The following is a 23977-nucleotide window of genomic DNA, read 5'->3' as shown; positions in this document are numbered from 1 at the left end:
GGCGCCATGTTTTGAGAACTGAATTTATCAAACGTCAATTTTTGACAATCAAGGGCATCTTTCTGTCACTCTAATAACGCCTAAATTGGAGTAAAAGAGAAAGATACCCGCAATTTCCAAACTTCGGTGTTCGCGGTAGACCCTCAGAGAGCCTATCGCGAAACTCGAAATTTCGTTATCTGCCTCACTCTTGCACATTCGAACGATGGAGAGGCAGATAACGAAAGCTCGCGTTTCTCGGTAAACGCTCATCATTATTTTGAGGGTTCCGTACCCACAGGGTAAAAACGGGACCCTATTACTAAGACTCCACTGTCCGTTCTGTCACCAGGCTGTATCTCATGAACCGTGATAGCTAAACAGTTGAAATTTTCACAGATGATGTATTTCTGTTGCCGCTATAACAACAAATACAAAAAAAAACAGAACCCTCGGTGTTACCACGCACCACCTAATCACAGAATAAGTAAAAGTATTATCATACAGAACGGCCACGCACCGCCCCGCACCGACTCGAATTACCTCGCCCCGCGACAGCAGATTGACGGCCGTTTGCCGACCGCTCAGTACAGTTTTTAAGCAACTTACTCACACAATGACAGTGTAAGTAAGTTGACGATGAGAAGATGTACAGACGTGCAGTTCACACATAGAAACGCAAGTGATTTTTGATGTATAGCGTGTCCGCCCTGTGACCATTGTCCAGCAGGACACCATTGTCTGATGTATGGGATTGTACAAAAGGGGCGAAATTTTACCAATTTTCAAAGGCTTTTTTCATAATAATATTAATCAACATACAACAGAAATATATTTACTACCCAAACATTAGTATTTTCCTCGCGTTGGTGTGTGGTGAAAATTTTTGCGTTTCACTCGGTAGACAAGTTGTTAAACAAACTTGTCTACCGACTTGTCTGTCGCAACGCTTTAAATCTCACTTCGACCACTCGCTACGGTCGTGGTTCTATGTGGCTCGTGGGACAGCGGAGTCTTAGTAATACGGTCCCGTTTTTACCCTTTTGGTACGGAACCCTAAAAAAGATTATATTCTTAAAAACATTATTTCAAGCACAGCACAGCTGAATACTTTCACGGAATTTAAATTGTACGACACGACAGGCAGGAATCTAAAAATAGTCTATGTTAAAGTATTTGGTTGGTTAGAATAATTTTATATGGAAGTACTGGAAATCCTCAGAAGAAAACCGTGGTGATGTTATATTTTGCACCATTTCTACCTAAGCAATAACAATTGCAGAAGATATGCTTTCAACGGCAACTCTTAAATTTACACGCCTATTTGTGGTATTTTCTATAAAAAGGGACCTTATTGTCGATGGCGCTTACGCCATTATAAACGATGCTCCGAAATAAATACAATGTCGCGCGACGCTGTGCGGCGTAAGCGCCATCGACAATAAGGTCCCTTTTCATAGAAAATGCCCCATTTATTAAAAGAACATTTTAAGTCTTCTATAACAATAGGTAAGTTCCTATCTAAACATTGCTACGAATTTATTTTGCATTTAACTCTTATAAAGGAAATCATGAACAATTAAGAAGAAGAAGCAACAACCCTATTGATGGCAACTTAAGTATCAAAAAACATGTTTGCCAGATTGTAACCATTTTTACCTCGAGACAATATTACTTTTATGTGGTATGTGCTAGTAAAAGTGCCAAAAGTGGGGTTGCTTACCCTAACTCAAATTAATACAACTTATTTCATGTAACAAGACAGAAGAAAAACAAAAAAAAACTGGGAAGGCTAAAATATTACCTGAGCTAATGAAATAACAAGATGTAGAAATTTACATTTTAATAAATATTTCATTGGAATTAAAATAAAAAACTGATGCCTATCACACAATACAATCAGAAGTACACATCACAAAATAAATACTAGATAAAATAATCCTAGTCAGTGTCAATTAAACTATTAATTGAATAATAACGGTGGAAATATATACCCATATGCTAAACATGGCTGTCAGTCGGCTGATATAGCGGTAGGTAAATCAATAGTACGGCTTTCGTTGCCAAAAATTAATCGTAAGCGTTTCATGGGTGGCAGTGGATGGACAGGGCTATGCTTGCGATGGCGCTCTTTTGACCGACGCCGTTTCTTCAAACGTCGCACCGTGTCTGGGTCCACGCCCTCTAGCCTTAGCACCTCATACTCAGGGACATCTGTAGAGTTCCCACAGTCCATCACTTCCTCTACCACTGGACTTCTCTTCACTCGTAGGGTTAACTTCAGTCCTCTGCGTGGCGGGGTACAAGGACATTCACTAGACTTGTTTGAGTTATCTGCAAGCCAGGGTGGCCCTGAGTCAGATTCTTTTTTACACTCTTCAATACTATTGGATGATACTACTGTGTTCTTGTTCATTCTACTGTCAATAGGCTCACTTGGGTTAACATTTTCTCTAAAGTCATAAATCTCACTTTTTATACATTTATTATCACTTTCACAGGGTACATCAATGTTATGTTCTTTCTCTTTATCATCAGGGACATTTTCTGGACAGTCTAATTTGACATCAGTCTGGTTGACTACTTCAGCTTCATATGGGGGAGATTTTTTCATATCAGATTTGACCTCAGAATTATCTAAATCAATTTTAGTGACATCACCATGGCAGTCATCTCTCACAGTCTCTTTATGCTTGCCTAATGAAGGTTCTGTTTTTATATTTGCCTCTGTTATTTCAAGTGGAGTAGAAATATGGGGATGATCTTTAGGTGTGTTCATGTTTTTCCCCAGCTTTGATTCTGAACTTTGTTTTGTGATGTTTTTGGTTTTAGAGCAAGCAGACTGGGTGCCATTATCAAGCAGTCTTCTGTGACTACGTAAGACAATACCTGTATGAGAATCCCGGCTGCTTCGTGAACTAGTAGCGCTGCAGCAGCGAGAGGGAGGCGCGCGGCGTGATGAGGCACTAGCGCTGGCCGTAGCGCCCGTGCTGGTAACAGCGCCCGGGGCGGCGGGCCGTCCGCTGTCTGTACGCCGACGCAACCTTTCACCGCGACTGGAAGCTGAAGACTCCCTGCTACCTTGAGTCTCTTTATGAATAGACCCATCTACAACATCAGCAATGCACCCTTGAGCAATCAAGAGTTCTGCATCATATTTTGTTAAACCCTTTTGTTTCATTTCTTTCATACTTAAAGGTGACACTATATTAGAATCTTGTTGTCGAGATATTCGAGTTTTTTCAGTAATTTTCCCATTCACAGTTTTTTGCCCTTGTTTAGCTTTTGTTCTATTAATTCTATTATCAGTTTCTCTAAATCTGTATCGGGTAGCTTGCTCATCACTGTGCCCACTTTTAACAGAAAAAGCCCCTTTGCCTCGTCTCTCACAAGTTTCACACTCACAAAAGCAATTGCCATTGCCAAAGAAATCTTCACCATAAAAGCAAGTTATCTCCTCCCCCACTTCAATCTCTCTCAAGACACGGACAAAGGCTTTGCTTCTATCGGTGGCTTCAAAGGTACAATTAGGCCTACAGTCATGATTGATATAAGCTGCAGGACCGAGCCACAGTTGTGCACAATTCTTTCTACAGCTGTACATAACTGAAAAATCATTTTTTCCAGAATGAAGTAGTTGCTTTTCTTCCTCTTCTGTCATTTCTGCAATACATCCAACTAGAAAATCTATTCTCTCATGTTTAACAAATTTTTTGGTTGTGGATATCTTAGCTCCAACCTGATCTTCTAATGTGTACCTATAACAGGGCTCTATGACAAACCCTGCTTTTTTGTCAAAAACTCGCAAGTAACGGTAAATCTGAAATATAAAAGAAAACACTTCAATTTTCTGATAGTTTTGATCATGGTTATCAAGTGCACCTATATTAGGGTGGTCCTTATTTCATTATTTTTATAATATTAAGTTATATTTTTCTACAGGGAACCGGCTTAATTTAAAATCTACCACTAAAACATCAATGTAATTTTTTTTCAGAATTTATAAATACATTTCAGGGGACGCTACCACACTGAAAATTTGGACCCTCCATACAAAATAGTTATTTTTTTTCGATTTTTATTAATATATTAATAATAAAATAATATAATCGCAAAATTCACTAAGGAAAATATTCAGCAAAATTTCTAGTTACTATTTAAAACTACTTTGATACTAAAAACTGTAATAGATGTCATATATTAAAGAAAAAGTGACGAAGCCCTCCAGTGGTGAAGGCCGGATCCGGTGGATTCGTCACTTTTTCTTTAATATATGACATCTATTACAGTTTTTAATTTATATATAGTAGTGTGACTACTTAAAAAACACAAATCAAAATGTTTAATAAAATAATTTGATTTGTTCCCAAACTTGTTACTTTGATACTAATAAAACCGTTAATACTAACATGTTCTCTAAGTTTGTTTTGTTGATGTTTATTTTTGCTAAAATGCCTAGGCATCCAATCTCCATTTGCTAGTTTAGTATAAGCTTTGTTGTAATCTTGAGTCTGTATAAACTCTTTAATAATGTTTTTCAACTCTTCTTTATTCATTTTAAGTGGTCTGTAACGAATATTCATTTTGTGTGTGGTGATGCCCAGGTAAGGATCCACTATGAGAGCAGTCGCCAGGTCATCGTACTCAGACAGCTCGCGCGGTGTCATGCCCATGGGCTGCATCTTGTGGAGCACTTGCCTCCCTGGATAAGTGGCTGATCCAACAACCATCCTGAATACCTGCACAACAAAGGACGAGTTTACTAGGTACCTTCACAAGATCGGCATCTCACATGCACACAAAGTTTTTTCACTGAGAACTTGAAGGGGATAATAAATACTTTTGTATTCACTAAAGTATTCTAACAGTCCCACAGTTGCCCAGGCTCATTATTTCTAATATAATAAAAGGACAAACATGGCCGCCAAGCACAAAACCCAATAAACGACACGTCAAATTTTAGTTATACGCTCTTATAACTCATAGCTACCAAACGGCTTGAACAATTTAGACAGATGAATAATTAAGCTTTCAGTGACACTCACTTATATCATTGAATAGACACAAAAATCATGTTTATTTCCTAAGTAACTTCCACCTGTACATAAGCACTTCTAAGACGCGTTAGCCCGCTAGGTTATTTACATAAATTATACATAACAAAACTGATAATTTCCATTTATCTTTTTATACTTTCATCTTTGTTAAACGTGAACAAAATATAAAGTAAACGCATTTATATTATATACGAGTCTTTATGAAAGCTGAAAAACAACCATGTTTTCTTGCAAGCGATTCTTCGCTCGCTCATTCATTTATTTGATTTCATGTTAGAGTATTTACAAAGATGGCTTAAGGTATGAAACAAAACCTTAGGTTTTACTAATCAGACGCATTTCGTTCAAATTTAAGTGAGAACAAACTTACTTTAATTAAAAAAAACACTCCATCTCAACACAATCACAATAATATTTCTCGAACAATAACAGTACTTTTGAAATAAAAATTTCATTACATATCTTCATAAATGTGCAGCAACGGACCATTTCTATTGGGTACATTTTTCAGAATCTTTGTGAAGATGTTTGAGCTCCAATTAAAAACGGTTAGTTTGTAATCAAAAATCAAACCGCCGGATTGTCAAAATTGTCACAAAAAAATCGACCTTATCGATATCGTGTCGCAATTCGCATACATTTCAAATTTCAAATCAAATAAACAGTTTATTGAAAATTATAAATTAAAAGCAGTAAATTACAGTTCCACCGCGTTACATGTTTGTTATGCTTTGCTTGTGAATTTTAATATACATATAATAATCTTTAAACTGATGTTTGTAGATATAATTATGTGTGCTCGAATTGAAAGATAAGAAGATAACATAAGTATAATACGTCGAGTATTCTTATCTATTTCATATGAATGAAGACTTTGTTACTCACGCACTGATATAAAACAATAATAAGCTTTACTAGAAATAAATGAAAATATTGTTTAGACAAGACCCTTAACCTAGAAGTGCTGTCAGTAAAATTAAAGTACCTATTTCTGAATCATGGCTCACTCTTCCGGGTCAGGAAATCTTAAAAATGGTCTTATTGATTTCACAGCTGGATCTTTAGGTAAGCACTATCTGTGACACTATGTGGACAAAAACAACATTTACTTACTGACATGTTTTATATGTTGCATCATTGACTTTTAAAACTTTGTAATTCATTTGGAAAACCTTAGAATTTTAAGAAAAATGATCCATGTAAAATAAAAATAATTATATCAAGTATCTTGTTTGCAATACATCATTTTCTGAAAGCCACACAATGAATGCGGTTAATTTAGTTTTATAAAATAGGGAAAGTCCTAAATCTGCATGATTATTTTCTTTTCAGGGGGAGTTGCTGTAGTATATGTGGGGCAGCCTCTGGACACAGTAAAAGTAAAGATGCAGACATTCCCACAGCTGTACAAGGGCATGTACAACTGCCTGAAAATAACCCTGAAAAATGATGGGATTGTTCGAGGCCTCTATGCTGGAACCACACCAGCAATAATGGCAAATGTTGCTGAGAACTCTGTTCTTTTTGCTGCTTATGGTTATTGTCAGAAAATTGTGTGCCGTCTTACTGGTACTGAGGTAAATTGTATAATAATTATTTGTCAAGTTTTCATACTTACTACCAAAGAGGATATAATGGGATAGAGCGGTACTGTCACTGTAAATTTTGTAACCACAGTAAATTCACTGCCATCTATCGACACACTTTAAAACTAAAAACCGTAGTTAGGGTTCCGTACCCAAGGGGTAAAAACGGGACCCTATTACTAAGACTCCACTGTTAGTCTGTTCGTCTGTCTGTCTGTCTGTTTGTCACCAGGCTGTATCTCATAAACTGTGATAGCTAGACAGTTGAAATTTTATATGGATAAATGATTTTCTTTATTTGCATTAATTATTTTTATATCATTTTGACCCATGTTCTTTCACTAATATGCGTTAAAATTGTTAAATAACAAACGAAACCGTCAACGCCCTCTATACGAGAGTAGGCCAAAGGTAGTGGCGCCATCTGATCGAGAATCAAATTTTTGTGATTTTCGAGGCACGTTTTTTCCTTAGACTGTATCCATCTATTACGGAGTTATATCTGTCTTTTTTACTACTAAAGGTTAGGTTAATACTTTCAGTGCTGTGCATAAAGATTTCTAATGTCTTGGCAGCAAAAATACATTAAAGGCAGATTTGGTTCTCTAAAGAATTCAACTAGTAAATTTTTTCAATCAGGAAATAAATGTAAATAACAGATATTTCGGTTTAAGTAGTAAATGTAATTTTGTGTGACTAAATAGGCAGCAAGTTCAATATTGTGACAATGTGACATTGCAATGCCATACATTTGCCATAGGTGTTGCATGTTTGGTGTTATTTGGCTATATATTTATAGACACATAAATGATAGTAATAAAATTCTGTTTTGAATTAAGCTATCCACACTAAATCTATATAAATATGATATAATTTTTCAGTCAACTTATATTTTATCTTTGTGTAATCTAAACCTTTACAAAATAAGTAAATATCAATAACAAATGTTTTTTTTTTCTTTTAGATATCTGAGCATGTGTACTCATTTGTTTATGTTTCAGAGTGTAGAGCAGCTGTCAGCATTTGGAAATGCATCGGCAGGGTTCCTAGCAGCATTCTTCTCATCATTCACACTGTGTCCGACGGAGCTCATCAAGTGCCAGCTGCAGGCTATGCGGGAAGTCAGTGTGCAGGGTGCCCAAACAGCTGTATGGTGATCACTTTTTTCGATATTTTTAACTTATTTGACTGATTTCCTTACAGTGTTAAATATAACACACATAATTCATACCATAACCCGAAAATCTCTATAAATACAAGAAAATTTCAGTAATGGGGTTGGCAACTGTCAAAGGTTTGCAGAGATGGCGCCATCATAGCTTGCCCCTTTTTCTATGAGATTTGGCTTAAAGGGCTGGCATCCAGGGCATTAAAAAAACAAAAATTTGACACAATTGTAGGGATTGACGGGGCAAGCTATGCTGACGCCATCTGCTAATTATTTCGACCGTCCAACCCCATTATAACTCAAATAAAAATACTACTGCAAAACAATAATGCCACTAAATATTTCCATGACAAATTTAAATGTATTGATGCTGTTGGTAGTGAGTGGTATTCCATACAACATTTCCAAATCGCCATTACTGTATTTGCAAAGAACCTATTGTTATTGTATGTTGTAAATATTAACAGTATAATTGCGTATTCAAATAGATGATTATTATCAAGTTATTATCATGTTTATGCATAATTAACCTTAGGTATATGTGTTATCTGTTGAAGGTTAAGATCACACCAATACAACTTACGCAGCAAATATTTCGTCAATACGGCATCCAAGGACTCTTCCGGGGTTTGGTGCCAACCATTATGAGGGAGATGCCCGGGTACTTCTTTTTCTTTGGTGGATATGAAGGTAACTAATTATCGTATTGTTTTCCTTTTTTAGGATCTCCTTATAGTTTCATCGTGTGGTCATACCTGCAGGCAAAGATAGATATAACTCCGTAATAGATGGATACAGTCTAAGGAAAAAACGTGCCTCGAAAATCACGAAAATATGATTCTGGATCAGATGGCGCCACTAGCTTTGGCCTACTCTCGTATAGAGGGCGTCTTATATCCTCTTTGCCTGCAGGTATGTCACAGACATTTCACTTGAAAACTAAAAGTAACTAATAATTGAATGACGGTTAGAACCAGGTGTATTTTGTTAGCTGCTACTTAGTTTCAAATTTAGATAGTAAAACTATAGGTAGGTACTATGACTACCTTGTTAAATAAAGAATAGTTGGAAACATACTTTTTAGCACCCTTCTAACAAGCTTAATCAACTGATAATGATTACACCCGCATTTCCCAAACTATGGATCGAATATTATACGTATGCATAATTATATGCCAAATAGTGAAATTGTTCAGGTGGGTCGCAACTCGCAGCCCAGTAAACTTTGTCAAGCCATTTCCGTCAGTAGAAAAGTGGCAAGTTTAAAAAATTACCCGCGAAAAATATCCCATCCCACATCCCCCCATAGAAAATATGAATTTCTCGCCTTTTTCTACTGACAAAGTTGTTCGACCGGCTGCATAGTAAAGTTTCGTTTTTTTTTTGCATTAGAAAGAAGGTAAGCGATCTTGACGTGTATTCTTATTAAAAACACGTTTGAAAAATAAGTTACAGCAAATTTGTAACAATTATAAATCATATTCGATATTTACATTCTTTTGCTCTCATTAGTAATAGGAAATTATTTTTAAAAAGCCTTAAAAACGTCAAGATTGTTTACCTTTATACCAATGCTTAAAAAAACAGTAAGTATACCATCTGGCAATAGCCTGTGTATTGGATGAAAGCGATTTTGATTAGACATTTAAAAAAATATATCCATATTTTGTTAGTTAATCAGACAAACTTACATCCTATGTTAGTACTTGCATAAAAAACACTTATTTTTCAGATGTCACATTGTCAGTCTTCTTGTTTATTCAGCCATGGTAAGGCTGTTATATTTACATAAATAAAATAAAAAAATATTGTAGGACATTACATTATTACACAGATTGACTAAGCCCCACAGTAAGCTCAAGAAGGCTTGTGTTGCGGGTAATCAAACAACGATATATGTAATATACAAATACATAAATACATAGAAAATACCCAAGACTCATTAACAAATATCTGTATTCATCACACAAATAAATGCCCATACCGGGATTCGAACCCAGGACCATCGGCTTCACAGGCAGGGTCACTACCCACTAGGCCAGACCGGTTGTCACATGTTTGTATTATTGGGGTCTCTATTGTTTCATTGTTTCCCATATAGTTTTAAGTCATAATGTATTGTTTGTCCACATTTTCGTTAGTCATAATTTGGTTTTTCTCAGTAGCTACGTCAAATTAAGCCGAAAATGGGCGATCTGCGGTAATAATTCGTGTAGTTTTGAAAATTGGTACAGTTATACCTTGTGGTGTACAGATGAACATACTAAAAGTCCTCGGGGGTGGGGGGTTAGCTAAGGGTGTAGGGGGGGGCGGGGTTGAAGGTACCTTTTTTCAGATGTTTGCTCATATCTCGAATATCTGTACGAATAACATTATAATTACTTCGGACAAAAGATTCTACATAAAATTTTCTATACAAATTAGGTCATATTCATTTTTACTCTACGGTCAATACTTTACGAGCTACAGGATGTTTAAATTAACAAAGACATAAAAAATAGACGGTTTAAGAAAACGTCGTTTTTTCGTAGTTGTTCATTATAAATACATTAAATAAATACATTTTATATAGGACATTCTTACACAGATTGACTAAGTCCCACGGTAAGCCCAAGGAGGCTTGTGTTATGGGTACTCAGACAACGATATATATAATATATAAATACTTAAATACATAGAAAACACCCATGACTCAGGAACAAATATCTGTGCTCATCACACAAAATAAATGCCCTTACTGGGATTCGAACCCAGGACCATCGGCTTCACAGGCAGGGTCTCTACCCACTAGGCCAGACCGGTCGTCAAAACTCAAACTCAAATGTTTAGTTTAGAATAAGCAAGCTTAGTCACCTGCTGATCAATTATAGAAATAAACGGCCAAAATCATATCGGGCCATGCTCAGTGTAGAGTTCCGTACTCCGTAGTTACCCATCCGTCAAAATATACTTTTTGCAAAAACTCAAAAACGGCTTCACCAATCAGATTCGCTATAGTTTTCCATGAAATTCTTTAAGCTCTACTTTCACGAATTTTTCCATATTTTTTGGACTCGTGGTTCAAAAGTTAGAGGGGGACTCACAAACATTATTTTTTCTTTCAAAGCGAATATTTCCGGAAATATCACGTTTATCAAAAAAATGTTCTTAAAGACTCAGATTCATTTTAAAATACCTATCCAATGACACCCCACACTATAGGGTTGAGGCGAAAAAAAATTTTATCCCCACTTCTGACCATGGTCTAACTTTTGAACCATGGGTCCAAAAAATGTGGAAAAAAACGTGAAAGTAAAGCTTATTAAAGACTCAAGGAAAACTATAGCAAACCTGATCGGTTAAGCCATTTTTGAGTTTTTGCAAAAAGTATATTTTGCCGGGCGGGTAACTACGGAAGTACGAAACCATACACTGAGCATGACCCGATATGCTCTTGGCCGGTTTATTTTTATTTTTGATCAGCAGGTGACTCAACTTGCTTATTCTATACTAAAAATTTCAGTTATGATGAACAACTACGAAGAAACGACGTTTTCTTATGTCGTCTATTTTTCATCTCTTTGTTAACTTAAACATCCTGTAGCTCCTAAAGTATTAATCGTAGAGTAAAAATAAATATAACCTAATTTGTAGAATTTTTTTGTAGAAACTTGCTCGAAGTAAGTAAGATACGAGCAAAAATCTGAAAAAAATATACATTCAACCCCCCCTACACCCCTAGCTAACCCCCCACCCCCGAAGACTTTTAGTATGTTCATCTGGACACCACAAGGTACAACTATACCAATTTTCAAAACTACACGAATTATTTCCGCAGATCGCCCATTTTCGGCTTAATTTGACGTAGCTAATAAAACAAACCTAACCTAACCTATCTATAGGATAACCTGAGGAAAATCCTGAAAAGTTAACGGTTTCAGAATTATGACTAATGATAATATGACATTCAATAATGATGTCAAACAAAGGGAGCCCGTATTATTGTTATCAGGTACGAGAGAACTCCTGACGAAGCCCGGCCAGTCCAAGGAGGAGATCGGGCCGCTGCGCACGATGGTCGCGGGGGCAGTGGGCGGGCTGGTGCTGTGGACCGTCATCTTCCCCTCCGACGTCATCAAGTCGCGCGTGCAGATCTCCAACAAGAGCCAGCGGTTCCTCGCCGTGGGGCTCGAGATCGTCAAGCAAGAAGGTCGGTCTATTAGTCTGGCTAAGTACCTTATTTAGATAAACCTTACCCTACCTACATACCTACCTCACCCTACCTTACCTAACCCTTACCTTACCTACCTACCTACTTGCCTACCCTTATTTAATATTTAGATATTTCATACCAACATACATATAAGGGTTCATCCACATATTACGTCACAGCAAAAGTACGTATTACCAACGACCTATCTTTTTCCTAAAAAATCTAAAAAAATCGAAATTTGATGACCCCTAATAGATACTGTGTTTACCTCGTGCCTCTTCATTGTATGAAGCGCTTTTTATTATTTCCCCATTTTAGCTTTATGCGTAAGAAATCTGTCATCTTACTGCTATTTATGACTTCTAAACGTAAAATTAGACTTGCCTGGTCTTATCCACAAAAGTAAATACAATAAAGCATAATAAAAAGCATTTTAGGCATATTCGTATTTAATGGCGCCATCTAGTTTAATATTTTTAGGCATATTCTTATTTAATAGCGCCATCTAATTCAATATTTTAGACATGTTCCTATTTAATGGCGCCATCTAGTTTAATATTTTAGGCATATTCTTATTTAGTGGCGCTATCTAGTTTAATATTTTAGGCATATTCTTATTTAATGGCGCCATCTAGTTTAATATTTTAGGCATATATATAGGTATATATATATATATCTCGTTTTTCGAGGTAGGGCCTCCTGAGACTGCCGTAAGTCAGGGAAATGTGAAGAATGGACAATTTATAAAAAATCCTTTTGCAGGCGTCCTTGCGCTGTACAACGGGCTGAAGCCGACCCTGGTCCGCACCGTCCCCGCCACCGCGGTCCTCTTCGTAGTCTACGAGTACTCCAAGAAGCTGATGCACCAGTCGTTCGGGGACTAAACAGAAACGTGACTACGGGTTATCTATGGAGGATTTTGATACTTTACTATAGTTATTACCTATGACCAAAAACTGTTGGAGAGCATTATGGGTAAAGTTTAACGATAAAGACAAATATTTTTAATATAAATATTGTTGTTTAAAAACTTATTTCATTTCTGGCGTTGTACAACGGTTCATGCCGAACTACGTCCGCACAATACTAGACATTGCGGCATTTGATCGTTCTAATAATTTCGTTACTCGCATGCGATTTGTTGCAAGGTCTGTAGAGGCTTTAAAGCGACATTCGATACGATCCCTACTTGCTGGTGACAGAACATTGCAGTAATTTCAAAGAGTAGTATAATATATAGGAGAAAGAGAGCCCTCTCGTGGAACTTTTTTGTATCCATTTTGAGTAATATCATAAATTAGTGTATGTTATTACTGTAAAGTAATATCCCCTATTTGGTGCCAGACTTTGACCATCATTTGTGACTTTTGTTTTGCTTTAAGACATCGGGGTCATTGGGTCCCATACAAACATTTGATCCTCAAAACAAACCTGATCGACTGACACCATTAATTAGCCAGCCTTTTTCAACGAAAATCCTTTGTGCTATTGTCATAGGTTAATCCGGATTTATTACTGTTCCTAAAATGCTGTCATCATGCTGTCACGTCATAGTTGCGTTGTCGATTGCAATATTGACACGTACATAAACAATAATTTCATAAGTATATTTACATTGTGTCTAAGTATTTTTGTTATGTCGTTAAATGATTATCAAGTACATAATATCTACCGATACACGAGGAAAACATACAAACAGAATAGGAACTGTCCGCGGGATTGTACTCTTGACAATTCACGGGAAGATGGAACCGTGGATCAACCTGAGAATTCTAGAGAAGAGTTTGATTTGATAGATCATTCACCTAGAAGCGACGATTATGCTTTGGTCACTCCCGAGTGCCACTACGACTTGGATACGCAAGGAGACGTGGCCAGCATTCTGCACAAAAAATGTCCAGTTATAACCTTGGCTCAGCAACAACTTTCAAGGGTTCTCGAAGAGACTAACCATATGTTATCCAGAGTCCCTGAAGAAAATTGCAGGTCTAATAACAATGTTATTCATTCATGTCTATAGCGTATCGAGTTTTGATGCATTATATCAAAATTTATTAATCATCTTGGGCGCTCCGATATTCTGACGGCGAGATATAAATTTTATTTGAGCTAGTTACATACTTAATGACCAATATACCTACTAGTTTAACTAGCAACATCAGGAAACACCCCCCCAATTCCTGCTGATAAGAATTTGTTGTGTTGTAGGCATATTGCCTTGCCTAGGTACCAAAAATACCAACGTAAGTATATAATATATAGGTAGTGAGAAAACAACAGCAGCGTTACAATTAATTTACAATATTACATGACGATACAATTGCGAAAAGTAGGAAAATCGCAACAAGTGGCAATAAATGACACGACCGAAGTGTGTTTTAAATCGACACGAATTGCGAATTACCTTTTCGCACGTGTATTGTACAATGGCTTTAAGTTTTCCACATACGCACGAATACGGTAAATTAGCACGATAAATTAGTACCATATGCACCGTAAATCTTTATTAATTTATACTTTTCAGTGCACTAATTCGCTACATATGCCATTGCAAGGATGCAATCTTATGGCAAAACAGAGCAAATTTTGTTCTGGGAGTCCTACTTTCTGTGGTGTTCCTCGCCGGTCTACTGTTTGTAGCGGCAACATGCGGCACTCACTACGGGAAGTTCAATAACCCAATACTTAACTGTATAGACAACTACTTTATTCCTGACAGTATAAGTATTGAAGAAACTTTCCACTGTATTACGTAAGAATTATTTTGTAATTTTTAAATAAATATCTGTTATAGATGGTTATCACATGGTTATAGATAAGTAAATTGTGCACTGAATATTGTTTAATTTCATTTTCACCATATTAAAGCTTTTTTAGGGTTCCGTACCCAAAGGGTAAAAACGGGACCCTATTACTAAGACTCCGCTGTCCGTCTGTCTGTCTGTCACCAGGCTGTATCTCATGAACCGTGATAGCTAGACAGTTGAAATTTTCACAGATGATGTATTTCTGTTGCCGCTATAACAACAAATACTAAAAAGTACGGAACCCTCGGTGCGCGAGTCCGAATCGCACTTGGCCGGTTTTTTTTATATAAGTATTTGATAATATTAATCCCATCAAAAACATTACATGTAAAAAGATGTAAGCCTGGTATCGCAGTTCACATCTAGTTACTACAAAAAAGTTTTGAGATGTACATATTAGGTAGATATACCTAATGTTAAACCAAGTCGGTTACTTTAGTCAATACCGGGACTACCGGGGTGTCCACAGAACTCGATTTCCCCTATTTAAAACCACCAAAAATATTTTTTATTTTTATTTTACTGACTTGTTGGCCGAACGAACAAAGTTCTAATGGAAATCAGTTATTTAAGTTGCTTACCTTTTACTAGTCCCGATTATCTAGTAGAGTTAGACCAGCGGTCGGCAACCTTTTAGCAGCCAAGGGCCACATAGTAGTGAACGAAGTTGAAGCGGGCCGCACTTTGTCAATATTTGTGACTTTATCAGACATTGTCGTTTGTCAAATGGCCAGGGAGGGGAGGCTCTCGGACCGCAAGTGAGAGGTTCACGGGCCGCCGGTTGCCGACCGCTAACTTAGACTAAGATAACTGCAACGATTTTGACTGCACACTGTGCAATGTGTTATTCATTCGTCATAAATTAATCATAGAAGTTTGACGGTTAAAATAACACTTGCACAGTCTGGGCTATTAAAATCGCTGCAGACTTATCTTGATCTAACTCTAGCCGTCGTGTACAAACAGGTGAGTTGATATTAATTAATTAGACCAGTTTAATGAAAAAGTAATCGACATAATATTTTACAGTATCAGAGCACTTTTCGTGCATATGTCGTTAGTTCAAAGCGCCATATGTACTGTAAAACGTTGTACTACGTTACACGTGCGTAGGTAATTCGCAACTCGTGTCGATTTAAACACTCCCTTGGTCCTGCTTTAATATACAGAATGTCACAGCTCACAGACCGGAGGTAGGTCAACTGAAGAGGAACCTGACCAGCCTAACATGACCCCAGTAAAAGTTGCACGACGCACGGTTTTCGAGTTATTACCGAAAAAAAACCGGCCAAGTGCGAGTCGGACTCGCGTTCCAAGGGTTCCGTACATTACACAATTTAGACAATGTATTTTTTATGTGAAATGTGAGTAAAAAACTCACGCTTGACTGCAATTTCTAATAGGTTTTCCTGTAATCTATAGGTAAAGATCTATTTTGTGTATTTTTTTCAAAATTTTAGACCCAGTCGTTTCGGAGATAAAGGGGGGGGGGGGGGAATGTGAGTCGGACTTAATTACTTAGTTTTTGATCCGACCCCTACGGGTTTTTTACTCACGTTTTACATCAAAAATACATTGTCTAAATTGTGTAATGTACGGAACCCTTGGAACGCGAGTCCGACTCGAACTTGGCCGGTATTTTTCCTTTTGAGGTACGGAACCCTATAAATTGAGAATGGCAAAAAAAAACATTAATTGTTTCTATAGAAAAAAAAACGCACCCGTCACGAATATGGTCAAGCAAATCTTGTCAGTAGAAAGGGACGGCAAATTTAAAAAAAATTGTAGAGCGAATGGATATCGGCCCACAGAAAATTTGAATTTCGCGCCTTTTTCTACTGACAAGATTTGCTTGACCAACTTTTCATCGCACTCGCTGAGTAAATGAGGAATTAATTACACGCAGGAACTATAGAAAAAGCATTTCCCTAGGGAATTATGAAGTTTCTAGTATTATAATTAGCAGTTTCTTGTCTTTATACTTCATTTTTATATCGCAAGTGTGATGAAAAACATTGTGTGTAACTCGGGGCGTAATAATATTGCAAACTCGAGTCTATAAATCGCTCCGACAAGACGTCGCGATTTAACTATACTCTCATTTGCAATATTTAACTTACGCCCCATGTTGCACAATGTACTATTACTTATCTATGTAGCCGCCGTGCAGGGCAGGATCACGACGACTCAAATAAAAAGCTTCAATTCTTATTAGTGAACTGATATTTTCTTCCTAGTTACTGATTTACAAGGGTTCTTGTCAAAACGGTTAATGACCATTTGCACTAACCCGGGGTTAAGCGGTTAAACCGTTAATACGACCACTGAACCAACCACCACTACTGCTACTGCTGCTGCTGCTGCTACTGGTAACCAAGGTAACTCCAGGTTTAAAAGGTTAACCCCGGGTTAGTGGAATGGTGCAAGTGGCCCTAAATGCAAGTGATTGTTGTTAATAGTACCTATGGAGGTTGATGAAAGAGTGATTTTGCTTAATTTGAACAGTAACAGTACAATAGTTATTTGTTATACAAGGGTGCAAAGTTGTATTTTACCCGCGAGTGTGGAACTGAAACACGAGCAAGCGAAAGGATTCTATAGTTGAACCACGAGCGAAGCGAGTGGTTCTAAAATAGAATCCTGAGCGTAGCGAGTGTTTTTAACACACGAGAAGTAAAATACATTTGCACCCGTGTGTAACACAAAACTTTTCCCCTCACTAGCGAGGAAAGTGCAACATCCACAGGCGTTAGATCATCTTCATCACTGGAATCACTCATTTTTTTACGATAATACGGTATTATAACAGAAAACTCTGGAAGTTGTGTATTTTTACGTGTCGATGAGAAAATTTTTGTTGACAATGTCTCAGGATAATGTTGACAATGACATTTTTGACGATGCGTTTTGAAATTGCATCGACTCAACTTGTGCGTTCAGAATTAAATTCAACATCATTTAAAAAAACATCAAATGTTTCTTATGGAATTTAAGGTTAATTACTTAAAATCATTAAAAAAAGCTAAATTTGGTATTATATTATGAGCGTTTTACGTTTTGTTATCTGTCAAAAGCTACTTAAACACGCTCCATCCAAGGTCAAATTACTTTCCCCACTAGTGGATAAAATGTTTTAAATATAGGTACTTAGGTACCTCTTATTGGCCGCGATACAAGATATGTGGAGCACTGCTATTTATTCATATATTAGTATCTGGGGGCACGGCCGTGCCCCCGCAAAGACGAGACAAAGAGCAAAAGGTAGTGCTTTTCTCGGCACGTTTCGTCGTATTTTCGAACCCTCGTAGTTTCGGCTTGGATAATGCTAGAGCTGAAATTTTTAACCCGTTTCGAAATGACTATTATAGTGGAGTTGGGAATCCATACATGAAAACTACCCAATGGGGTTGGCCGGTCGAAATAATTAGCAGATGGCGCCAGCATAGCTTGCCCTGTCAATCCCTAGAATTGTGTCAAATTTTTGTTTTTTTAATGCCCTGGATGCCAGCCCATTAAGCCAAATCTCATAGAAAAAGGGGCAAGCTATGATGGCGCCATCTCTGCAAACCTTTGACAGTTGCCAACCCCATTAAGGTTTGGTATACGAAATCTTAATTCAACAATTACAGTCGACGAGTAGAAAAAAGTTGTTCAACCCTCGGGCCTTATTGAAACCCTCGCAACGCTCAAAATTCCATTTTTCGAACTACTCGCTACGCTCGTGGTTCAATTTTGGAATCTTTCGCTTGCTCGTGTATCACCACCATAGGCACGAGAGGTTAAACGACAACTTTGCCCCATTGTAAAACAAATAACTATTGTTCAAATAAAAAAAGAACAATTTTAATGTACAACTCGAGCCCTTTCATCAGGGCGCGTAGCCAACGTGCCAATCGTTAACGCTCCGTAGCATATCGTAGTCATCTTCCTCTATCACTCTTCCCCACTAGTGCGACAGTGACAGTTGCGTTTCGTTCGCTACGGAGTGTAAACGATTGCACGTTGGCTACGCACCCTGATACCCCACCTGTCCTAGTCTTTGAAATAAGGGTTTTTTTTACCTTTTTGGTACAGAACCATAAAAATGGAATTGATTATAAGGGCATTAAAATTGAGAAAAGAATTAACACATTTTTTTTATTAAAATCATATTTATTGCAATACTCGTACTATCATCCGAATGTGACAGTTTGTTTCAATTTATAATCCACAAAATCAAAGTGTTTACAGGAATTCAAAGTATTAATGATTTTACCCCTCATAGCTATGACAAAGAAAGCCATAGTGCATATTTTAGATGGTATATAATATATCTATGTTTACAGTGATCAATCCTTAGACATGGGCCATGTCACATGGCAGAATACAGATTTGAAATGAGAGAGAATTATTCTTTCAACATCCCAAGCAATATTTACTTTACCTTCACCTAAAAGATATTAAAGAAAGAAAGAAAAGACATTTATTGTAAAGACCTTCTACAAACAGCGCCACCTCAGTTACAAAATAGTTATTTGTGCAACAAGAGAGGAAAGTTGGTTTTTCTTGCGAGTGTTTATTTTGAGTCCCGAGAAAGAGAAAGGTTCTATAATTGAATCACGAGCGAAGCGAGTGATTCTAAGGTAGAATCTTGAGCGTAGCGAGGGACTCAAAAACACGAGATGTAAAATAACTTTGCTCTCGTGTTGCACACATAATTTTTCACCTCAGTAGTGAGAACATATTAAAGGTTAAAATGTATTTCGAATTACACAGAATAAACAGAAAAAAAGTATTATAATATGTACGATACGATACGATACGAGACGGGACCGGACCGTACCGTACCGTACCGTACCGTACCGTGCCGTGCCGTATCGTACCGTAGTATGAAGTTCGACCCTTCACTAAATTAAAAAGCTACATTGTTTCACTCCCTGGAGTGAGGAAAGTCGCACTTTCCTCACTCCAGGGAGTGACGAAAGTAGGCTTGTTCGAGCTGCTGAGGTGAAAAAGAACTTACTCACTAAACACTAAATATAAAACCTTGTTTGCATTCACTGGAATATACAAAGTAGTGATAGGCCAAATATGGATATTCGACCGAATGTTCGGTTCAGATCTTACCAAACCAAATTATTTGGTTCGTTTGTGTCATTCTAATGAACCATTCAAAAACACTTCCAATTACGTTAGCAGCTAACGATGAATCACTTCCTAGGCAAACTAATCTTCAACACTCCAAATAATCAAAACATCCTACGGATTCAACATGTCTCTATGTGTTTTAATGACAATGGGAAAATGTTATCTGATGGAAGAGAGTATGTACTTTAAAAGTTCTGGAGTAGCTTACATTTTACAGTGTTGCAACAAGACAAAAACACATAAAAATATATGCGGGATAATGGGCTCTAACAGAATAATTTGGCTGAACACGAACATTGGCTTGCAGAATTCAGAATAATTACTAAATATTTGGTCCATATCTAAGGGTGCGGCCTGACATGCAGGGATTTGCCGAATGCCAAGCCGATAATTTAAAAGAAAAAAATAGAACTTTTTGGAATCTATGAAATAATCAGCTCGGCATTCAGCAAATCCCTGCATGTCTGGTTGTACCATTATGCAAAGTATTCATTGCTGCCACCACCAAAGTTGAAGTAGAGCACCAAATAGAGTTGTGCCATTCCCGGTAACATTCCCCATTTTGTATGGGGAAATTTCTCGCTCGGTAACATTCCCCATACAAAATGGGTAATGTTACCGGGAACGGCACAACTCTAGCACCAAAGTATTTTTTTCTTTTGTAATATATCTACAAGAAATGCAAACAGGCAAAAGGTAAATGGTTCCTATTGAGCAGGTCTCATAAAATGTTGACATGTCAATCAATCAATCGTTTGTTAATAACAAGCGTTACACATCATTTAACATTTCCTGACTAAACAGAAAATGTCTAAGATAATATCCATCAAGAATGTTCAATGAATCCTGAGACTTCTTGCAATAGCAACATTACGAATGGCTGGCTGAATAGGAGTAATGCCTCTTAACCCTATAACAAAGTTAATAAATTGAATACAAGTGCGAGTAACCTGCATGTTTTGCTTTTTCCTGGTACTGTTCTCAATTTCTCATGTACAGACAAAATTGCTGTTAAAATTAAGCATACATGAGACACTTCTTCATAATAAAAATCCATAAAACCTGGAATAATTTATTGTATGTCGCTATGTACGAGTAGGAGAGAACATTCACTAGAATGTTAGATATAACAAAACAAAAAATAGCTTACCTGACAAGCACAAAAACGATAAAGAAAACTATGACACAAAAATTGGGGAATTCTTAAGGCGGGATTCCACCAGTGTGCGGACAGGCACACTCAGTACGAAAATGCTTGTGCCACCCACACACTGGTGGAATCACGCCTTAAGACACAACTACGACTATAGTTATACTTATTTGTGTCAATAGTATTAGATTTATTCTATTATGTGGAGAGATTAGTATGTTTTCCCAAGTCCTCATCCATTATAATATTGTTGTTTGTAGTTATGTAAATAGCTGATGAAATCAGGCTTACTTCTCCTCACACCACTCATTTTCCTTGCGCACCTGATCTTCCTCCGCGGCCGTGAAATCATTCTTGATATTGAATGTCTTGCGTATCTCCTCTGGAGTTTTGCCCTTAATCATATTTGCAACCGTCTTGCATGTCACATCCAATAACCCTTTGATATCTAAATAATTCGCCGCTAAGATGAGTTCAAACAGAGTTCCCTGATCAACTTTCAAAAAATCGGCATCCCAGGATGAAATGTCGTCTGTCCTTTTCTCTTTGTTCTCGTCATCGTCTTGTAGGGGAGGATCGTCTTTATGGTACGTAGCCCATTGGATCACCTTCTTCAAAATAGCAGAATTAACATTGGGCAACGGCACGGATTCTTCCTCGTCTTCGTCCATGCCAAGATCTTCCAACATAGTTTTGATTGTGACGGAACATTTAGCAATTTCAACGTCGACATCGAAGATCTCGTTATCGGACGACTGTAGCTTTATGTTCGGCATCTATAAAAATACGAACAAAGATCTTAACAAAAATACGCAACGCCATCTTATAATGAGCATTAGTCAGAAACGATTACGCTGTATTGCAAAATTTTATATACTCACGTTTTAATGTATTGAGTGCTGCAATGTATTTAAATATAGAATTCAACACGCTAGAATCTAAGCGGTACACAAAATTTATAAATAAAGTTTCACTTATTTGGTTTATTCACCGGAACGCTGCGAAAGGCAAGTGGCAGTGGCCGTAGTGATTATATTATGGAAGGTAGAGGTAAGGAAATGAATCTTCATATATCAAAAAGTGACCGTAAAAAACAGTAAATAGGCGGCGCCACTAAACACTGAAGTACCAAGACCATACACCTAGTATTTTATATAGATGTGCACCCGTGCGACCGTGAGGGACAGAACATACGCAATGCGACAAAATTAAAAACACGTTTTAACATTCCTGACAACATATCAGAAACAACCTACGTAATTTGGTCGAGTTATTTGCTGCCCCTCCCCCATTTCATCTCTACATTATTATACCTCTATGGTTCATGTCATAGAGTATCCTATATATTACAACACTCTTTGGTCTCAGAGCCTACCTAGCGCCACCGGAGCGATTAGGAACTATTATTTAAAGCTGAAAGCGGTCACTTTTGAAACAATTCTGCCATAAGAGATTGGCATCCTTTCTATACCATCCATAGATTATATGCTCTTTGGCAGTGGCAGCATGAATGAGCCGAAAGACGAATCAGGAATCACGAAAGTTGAACTGACTGACTCGACTTAGAGACGGGAAAAAAATATCGATTATAATAAAAATCGATTCTTAAAAATGAATTTTTTTTAAGGCAAGTCCAGACTATGGATGGTATAGAAAGGATGCCAATCTCTTATGGCAGAGTTGTTGCAAAAATGACCGCTTTCAGCTTTAAATAATAGTTCCTAATCTCTCCGGTGGCGCTAGTTAGGCTCTGGGACATGAGTATAACATAAACCATATAAGGCAACAAATAACCCGGCCAAATTACGTAGGTTGTTTTTGGTAGTATTTCGGTATATGGTGGCGCCGCCTAATTACTGTTTTTTGATGGACACTTTTCATACATAGAGATTATGGTCCAGACGGGACAATCCATATAGACCGCGGGCCAGGAACAGATTTCCATGACCAATCGCCTCCCGTGCGAAAACTCGTATAGTGCTTAACAGCTATGTATGATGAACCCTCGTAAACGTCAGCAGCCGCTCCGTTGGTGCAAAAAGCAAAAAAAGTCTATAAAAAATTTAGTCATCGCCTCCCGCTTGATACTTTGTCAGATGATAGTTTAGATGCTATTGTTAATAAACAAACTCGTCAGCCGATTGTATCGCTGTGGAAAGACCAAAGAGAAAAGACCGTCAGCTGGTCACATGAACATGTAAAAAAGAAAATTCTTTTCAGTCACCGGCGTCATCGCCTCTCGTTTGATACTTTGTCAGATGGTAGTTTTAGTAGTTTAATGGCTATTGTTAATAAAACAAATCGTCAGCCGGTTGTATCGCGGTGGAAAGACCGTGTTACGCGTTTCGGTGGCTGCCATTCCTCAACCCACCAACGGAGCGGCAGCTGACGTTCACGAGGGTTCATCATACATAGCCGTTAACCGCTATACGAGTTTTCGCCTGGAAGGCGATGACTGACGAAATTTGCGCCTGGCTCGCGGTCCAATAGAAATCTATACATATAATAAAGCGGAAGAGGGTCGAAAGTCTGAAGAAGATATTCGAAAAAAAATTGGCTGGGGATACTTAGAATCGATAACAGAATACATTCCAACAGTTTTTAGAATTTTTGTCTGTTTGTCTGTTTATCTGTTTGTCTGTTTATTTGACCGCGCAACTAATGAAAACGGCTGAACGGATTTTGATGCAAACTTTACTAATCTGTCGAAAAAATCCACGGCCAGGTTATAGGCTATAAAAATTTGAGAAAATTTACCTCTAAGGGGGTTAAAAAGGGGATGAAAGTTTGTATGGGGTTCAAGATTTATTTTAAGCTAGCAATTTCAAACTTCGTAAGAAGATATATTATTGAAATACAAGAAAACTAAATTCAGCGTTTTTTAAAAATTCATCCCCTAAGGAGGTGAAAT

The 23977-nt window shown here is 37.4% G+C and overlaps 4 protein-coding genes across 5 annotated transcripts; 2 read left to right on the top strand and 2 right to left on the bottom strand.

The window, feature by feature from the left end:
• Positions 1–1810: 1810 nt before the first annotated feature.
• LOC134741466 (histone-lysine N-methyltransferase Suv4-20) lies at positions 1811–5289 on the bottom strand. Its single transcript, XM_063674249.1, has 3 exons — positions 5025–5289; positions 4389–4718; positions 1811–3799 (listed from the first exon to the last, which is right to left on the bottom strand). Exons 2-3 carry the CDS (start codon positions 4707–4709, stop codon positions 1994–1996), a joined length of 2127 nt encoding a protein of 708 aa, XP_063530319.1. The 5' UTR covers positions 4710–4718; positions 5025–5289; the 3' UTR covers positions 1811–1993.
• A 409-nt stretch (positions 5290–5698) lies between these two features.
• Positions 5699–12997, top strand: LOC134741540 (mitochondrial ornithine transporter 1). The gene is made up of 6 exons (XM_063674364.1): positions 5699–6101; positions 6369–6613; positions 7624–7770; positions 8348–8480; positions 11782–11979; positions 12745–12997. Exons 1-6 carry the CDS (start codon positions 6035–6037, stop codon positions 12864–12866), a joined length of 912 nt encoding a protein of 303 aa, XP_063530434.1. The 5' UTR covers positions 5699–6034; the 3' UTR covers positions 12867–12997.
• Positions 12998–13091: 94 nt separating this feature from the next.
• LOC134741545 (uncharacterized) lies at positions 13092–14761 on the top strand. The gene is made up of 2 exons (XM_063674368.1): positions 13092–13968; positions 14507–14761. The coding sequence occupies exons 1-2, from the start codon at positions 13520–13522 to the stop codon at positions 14736–14738; spliced, it is 681 nt and encodes a 226-aa protein (XP_063530438.1). The 5' UTR covers positions 13092–13519; the 3' UTR covers positions 14739–14761.
• Positions 14762–20535: 5774 nt separating this feature from the next.
• LOC134741552 (S-phase kinase-associated protein 1) lies at positions 20536–22102 on the bottom strand. Of its 2 annotated transcripts, none has more exons than XM_063674377.1 (2): positions 21948–22102; positions 20536–21842 (listed from the first exon to the last, which is right to left on the bottom strand). In XM_063674377.1, exon 2 carries the CDS (start codon positions 21840–21842, stop codon positions 21354–21356), a length of 489 nt encoding a protein of 162 aa, XP_063530447.1. In that variant the 5' UTR covers positions 21948–22102; the 3' UTR covers positions 20536–21353. The 2 variants fall into 2 exon arrangements, with proteins under 2 accessions (XP_063530447.1, XP_063530448.1); XM_063674378.1 differs by having other exon boundaries at positions 22041–22065.
• Between the last annotated feature and the right edge of the window lie 1875 nt (positions 22103–23977).

The sequence above is a fragment of the Cydia strobilella genome, chromosome 5 (genome assembly GCF_947568885.1).
Source record: "Cydia strobilella chromosome 5, ilCydStro3.1, whole genome shotgun sequence".
Classification (NCBI taxonomy): domain Eukaryota; kingdom Metazoa; phylum Arthropoda; class Insecta; order Lepidoptera; family Tortricidae; genus Cydia; species Cydia strobilella.
This window is presented reverse-complemented; position numbering and strand designations above follow the sequence as displayed.

Bases quoted from the DNA above. Each gene is read 5' to 3' on its own strand.
- LOC134741466 (XM_063674249.1), bottom strand. From the start codon at position 4,709: ATGGTTGTTGGATCAGCCACTTATCCAGGGAGGCAAGTGCTCCACAAG. The intron at 3,800-4,388 runs GTTAGTATTAAC...TTTATATTTCAG, and splicing joins AAAACAAACTTAGAGAACAT to ATTTACCGTTACTTGCGAGT.
- LOC134741540 (XM_063674364.1), top strand. From the start codon at position 6,035: ATGGCTCACTCTTCCGGGTCAGGAAATCTTAAAAATGGTCTTATTGAT. The intron at 6,614-7,623 runs GTAAATTGTATA...TTTATGTTTCAG, and splicing joins GCCGTCTTACTGGTACTGAG to AGTGTAGAGCAGCTGTCAGC. The intron at 7,771-8,347 runs GTATGGTGATCA...TATCTGTTGAAG, and splicing joins TGCAGGGTGCCCAAACAGCT to GTTAAGATCACACCAATACA.
- LOC134741545 (XM_063674368.1), top strand. From the start codon at position 13,520: ATGCTGTCACGTCATAGTTGCGTTGTCGATTGCAATATTGACACGTAC. The intron at 13,969-14,506 runs GTCTAATAACAA...TATACTTTTCAG, and splicing joins GTCCCTGAAGAAAATTGCAG to TGCACTAATTCGCTACATAT.
- LOC134741552 (XM_063674377.1), bottom strand. From the start codon at position 21,842: ATGCCGAACATAAAGCTACAGTCGTCCGATAACGAGATCTTCGATGTC.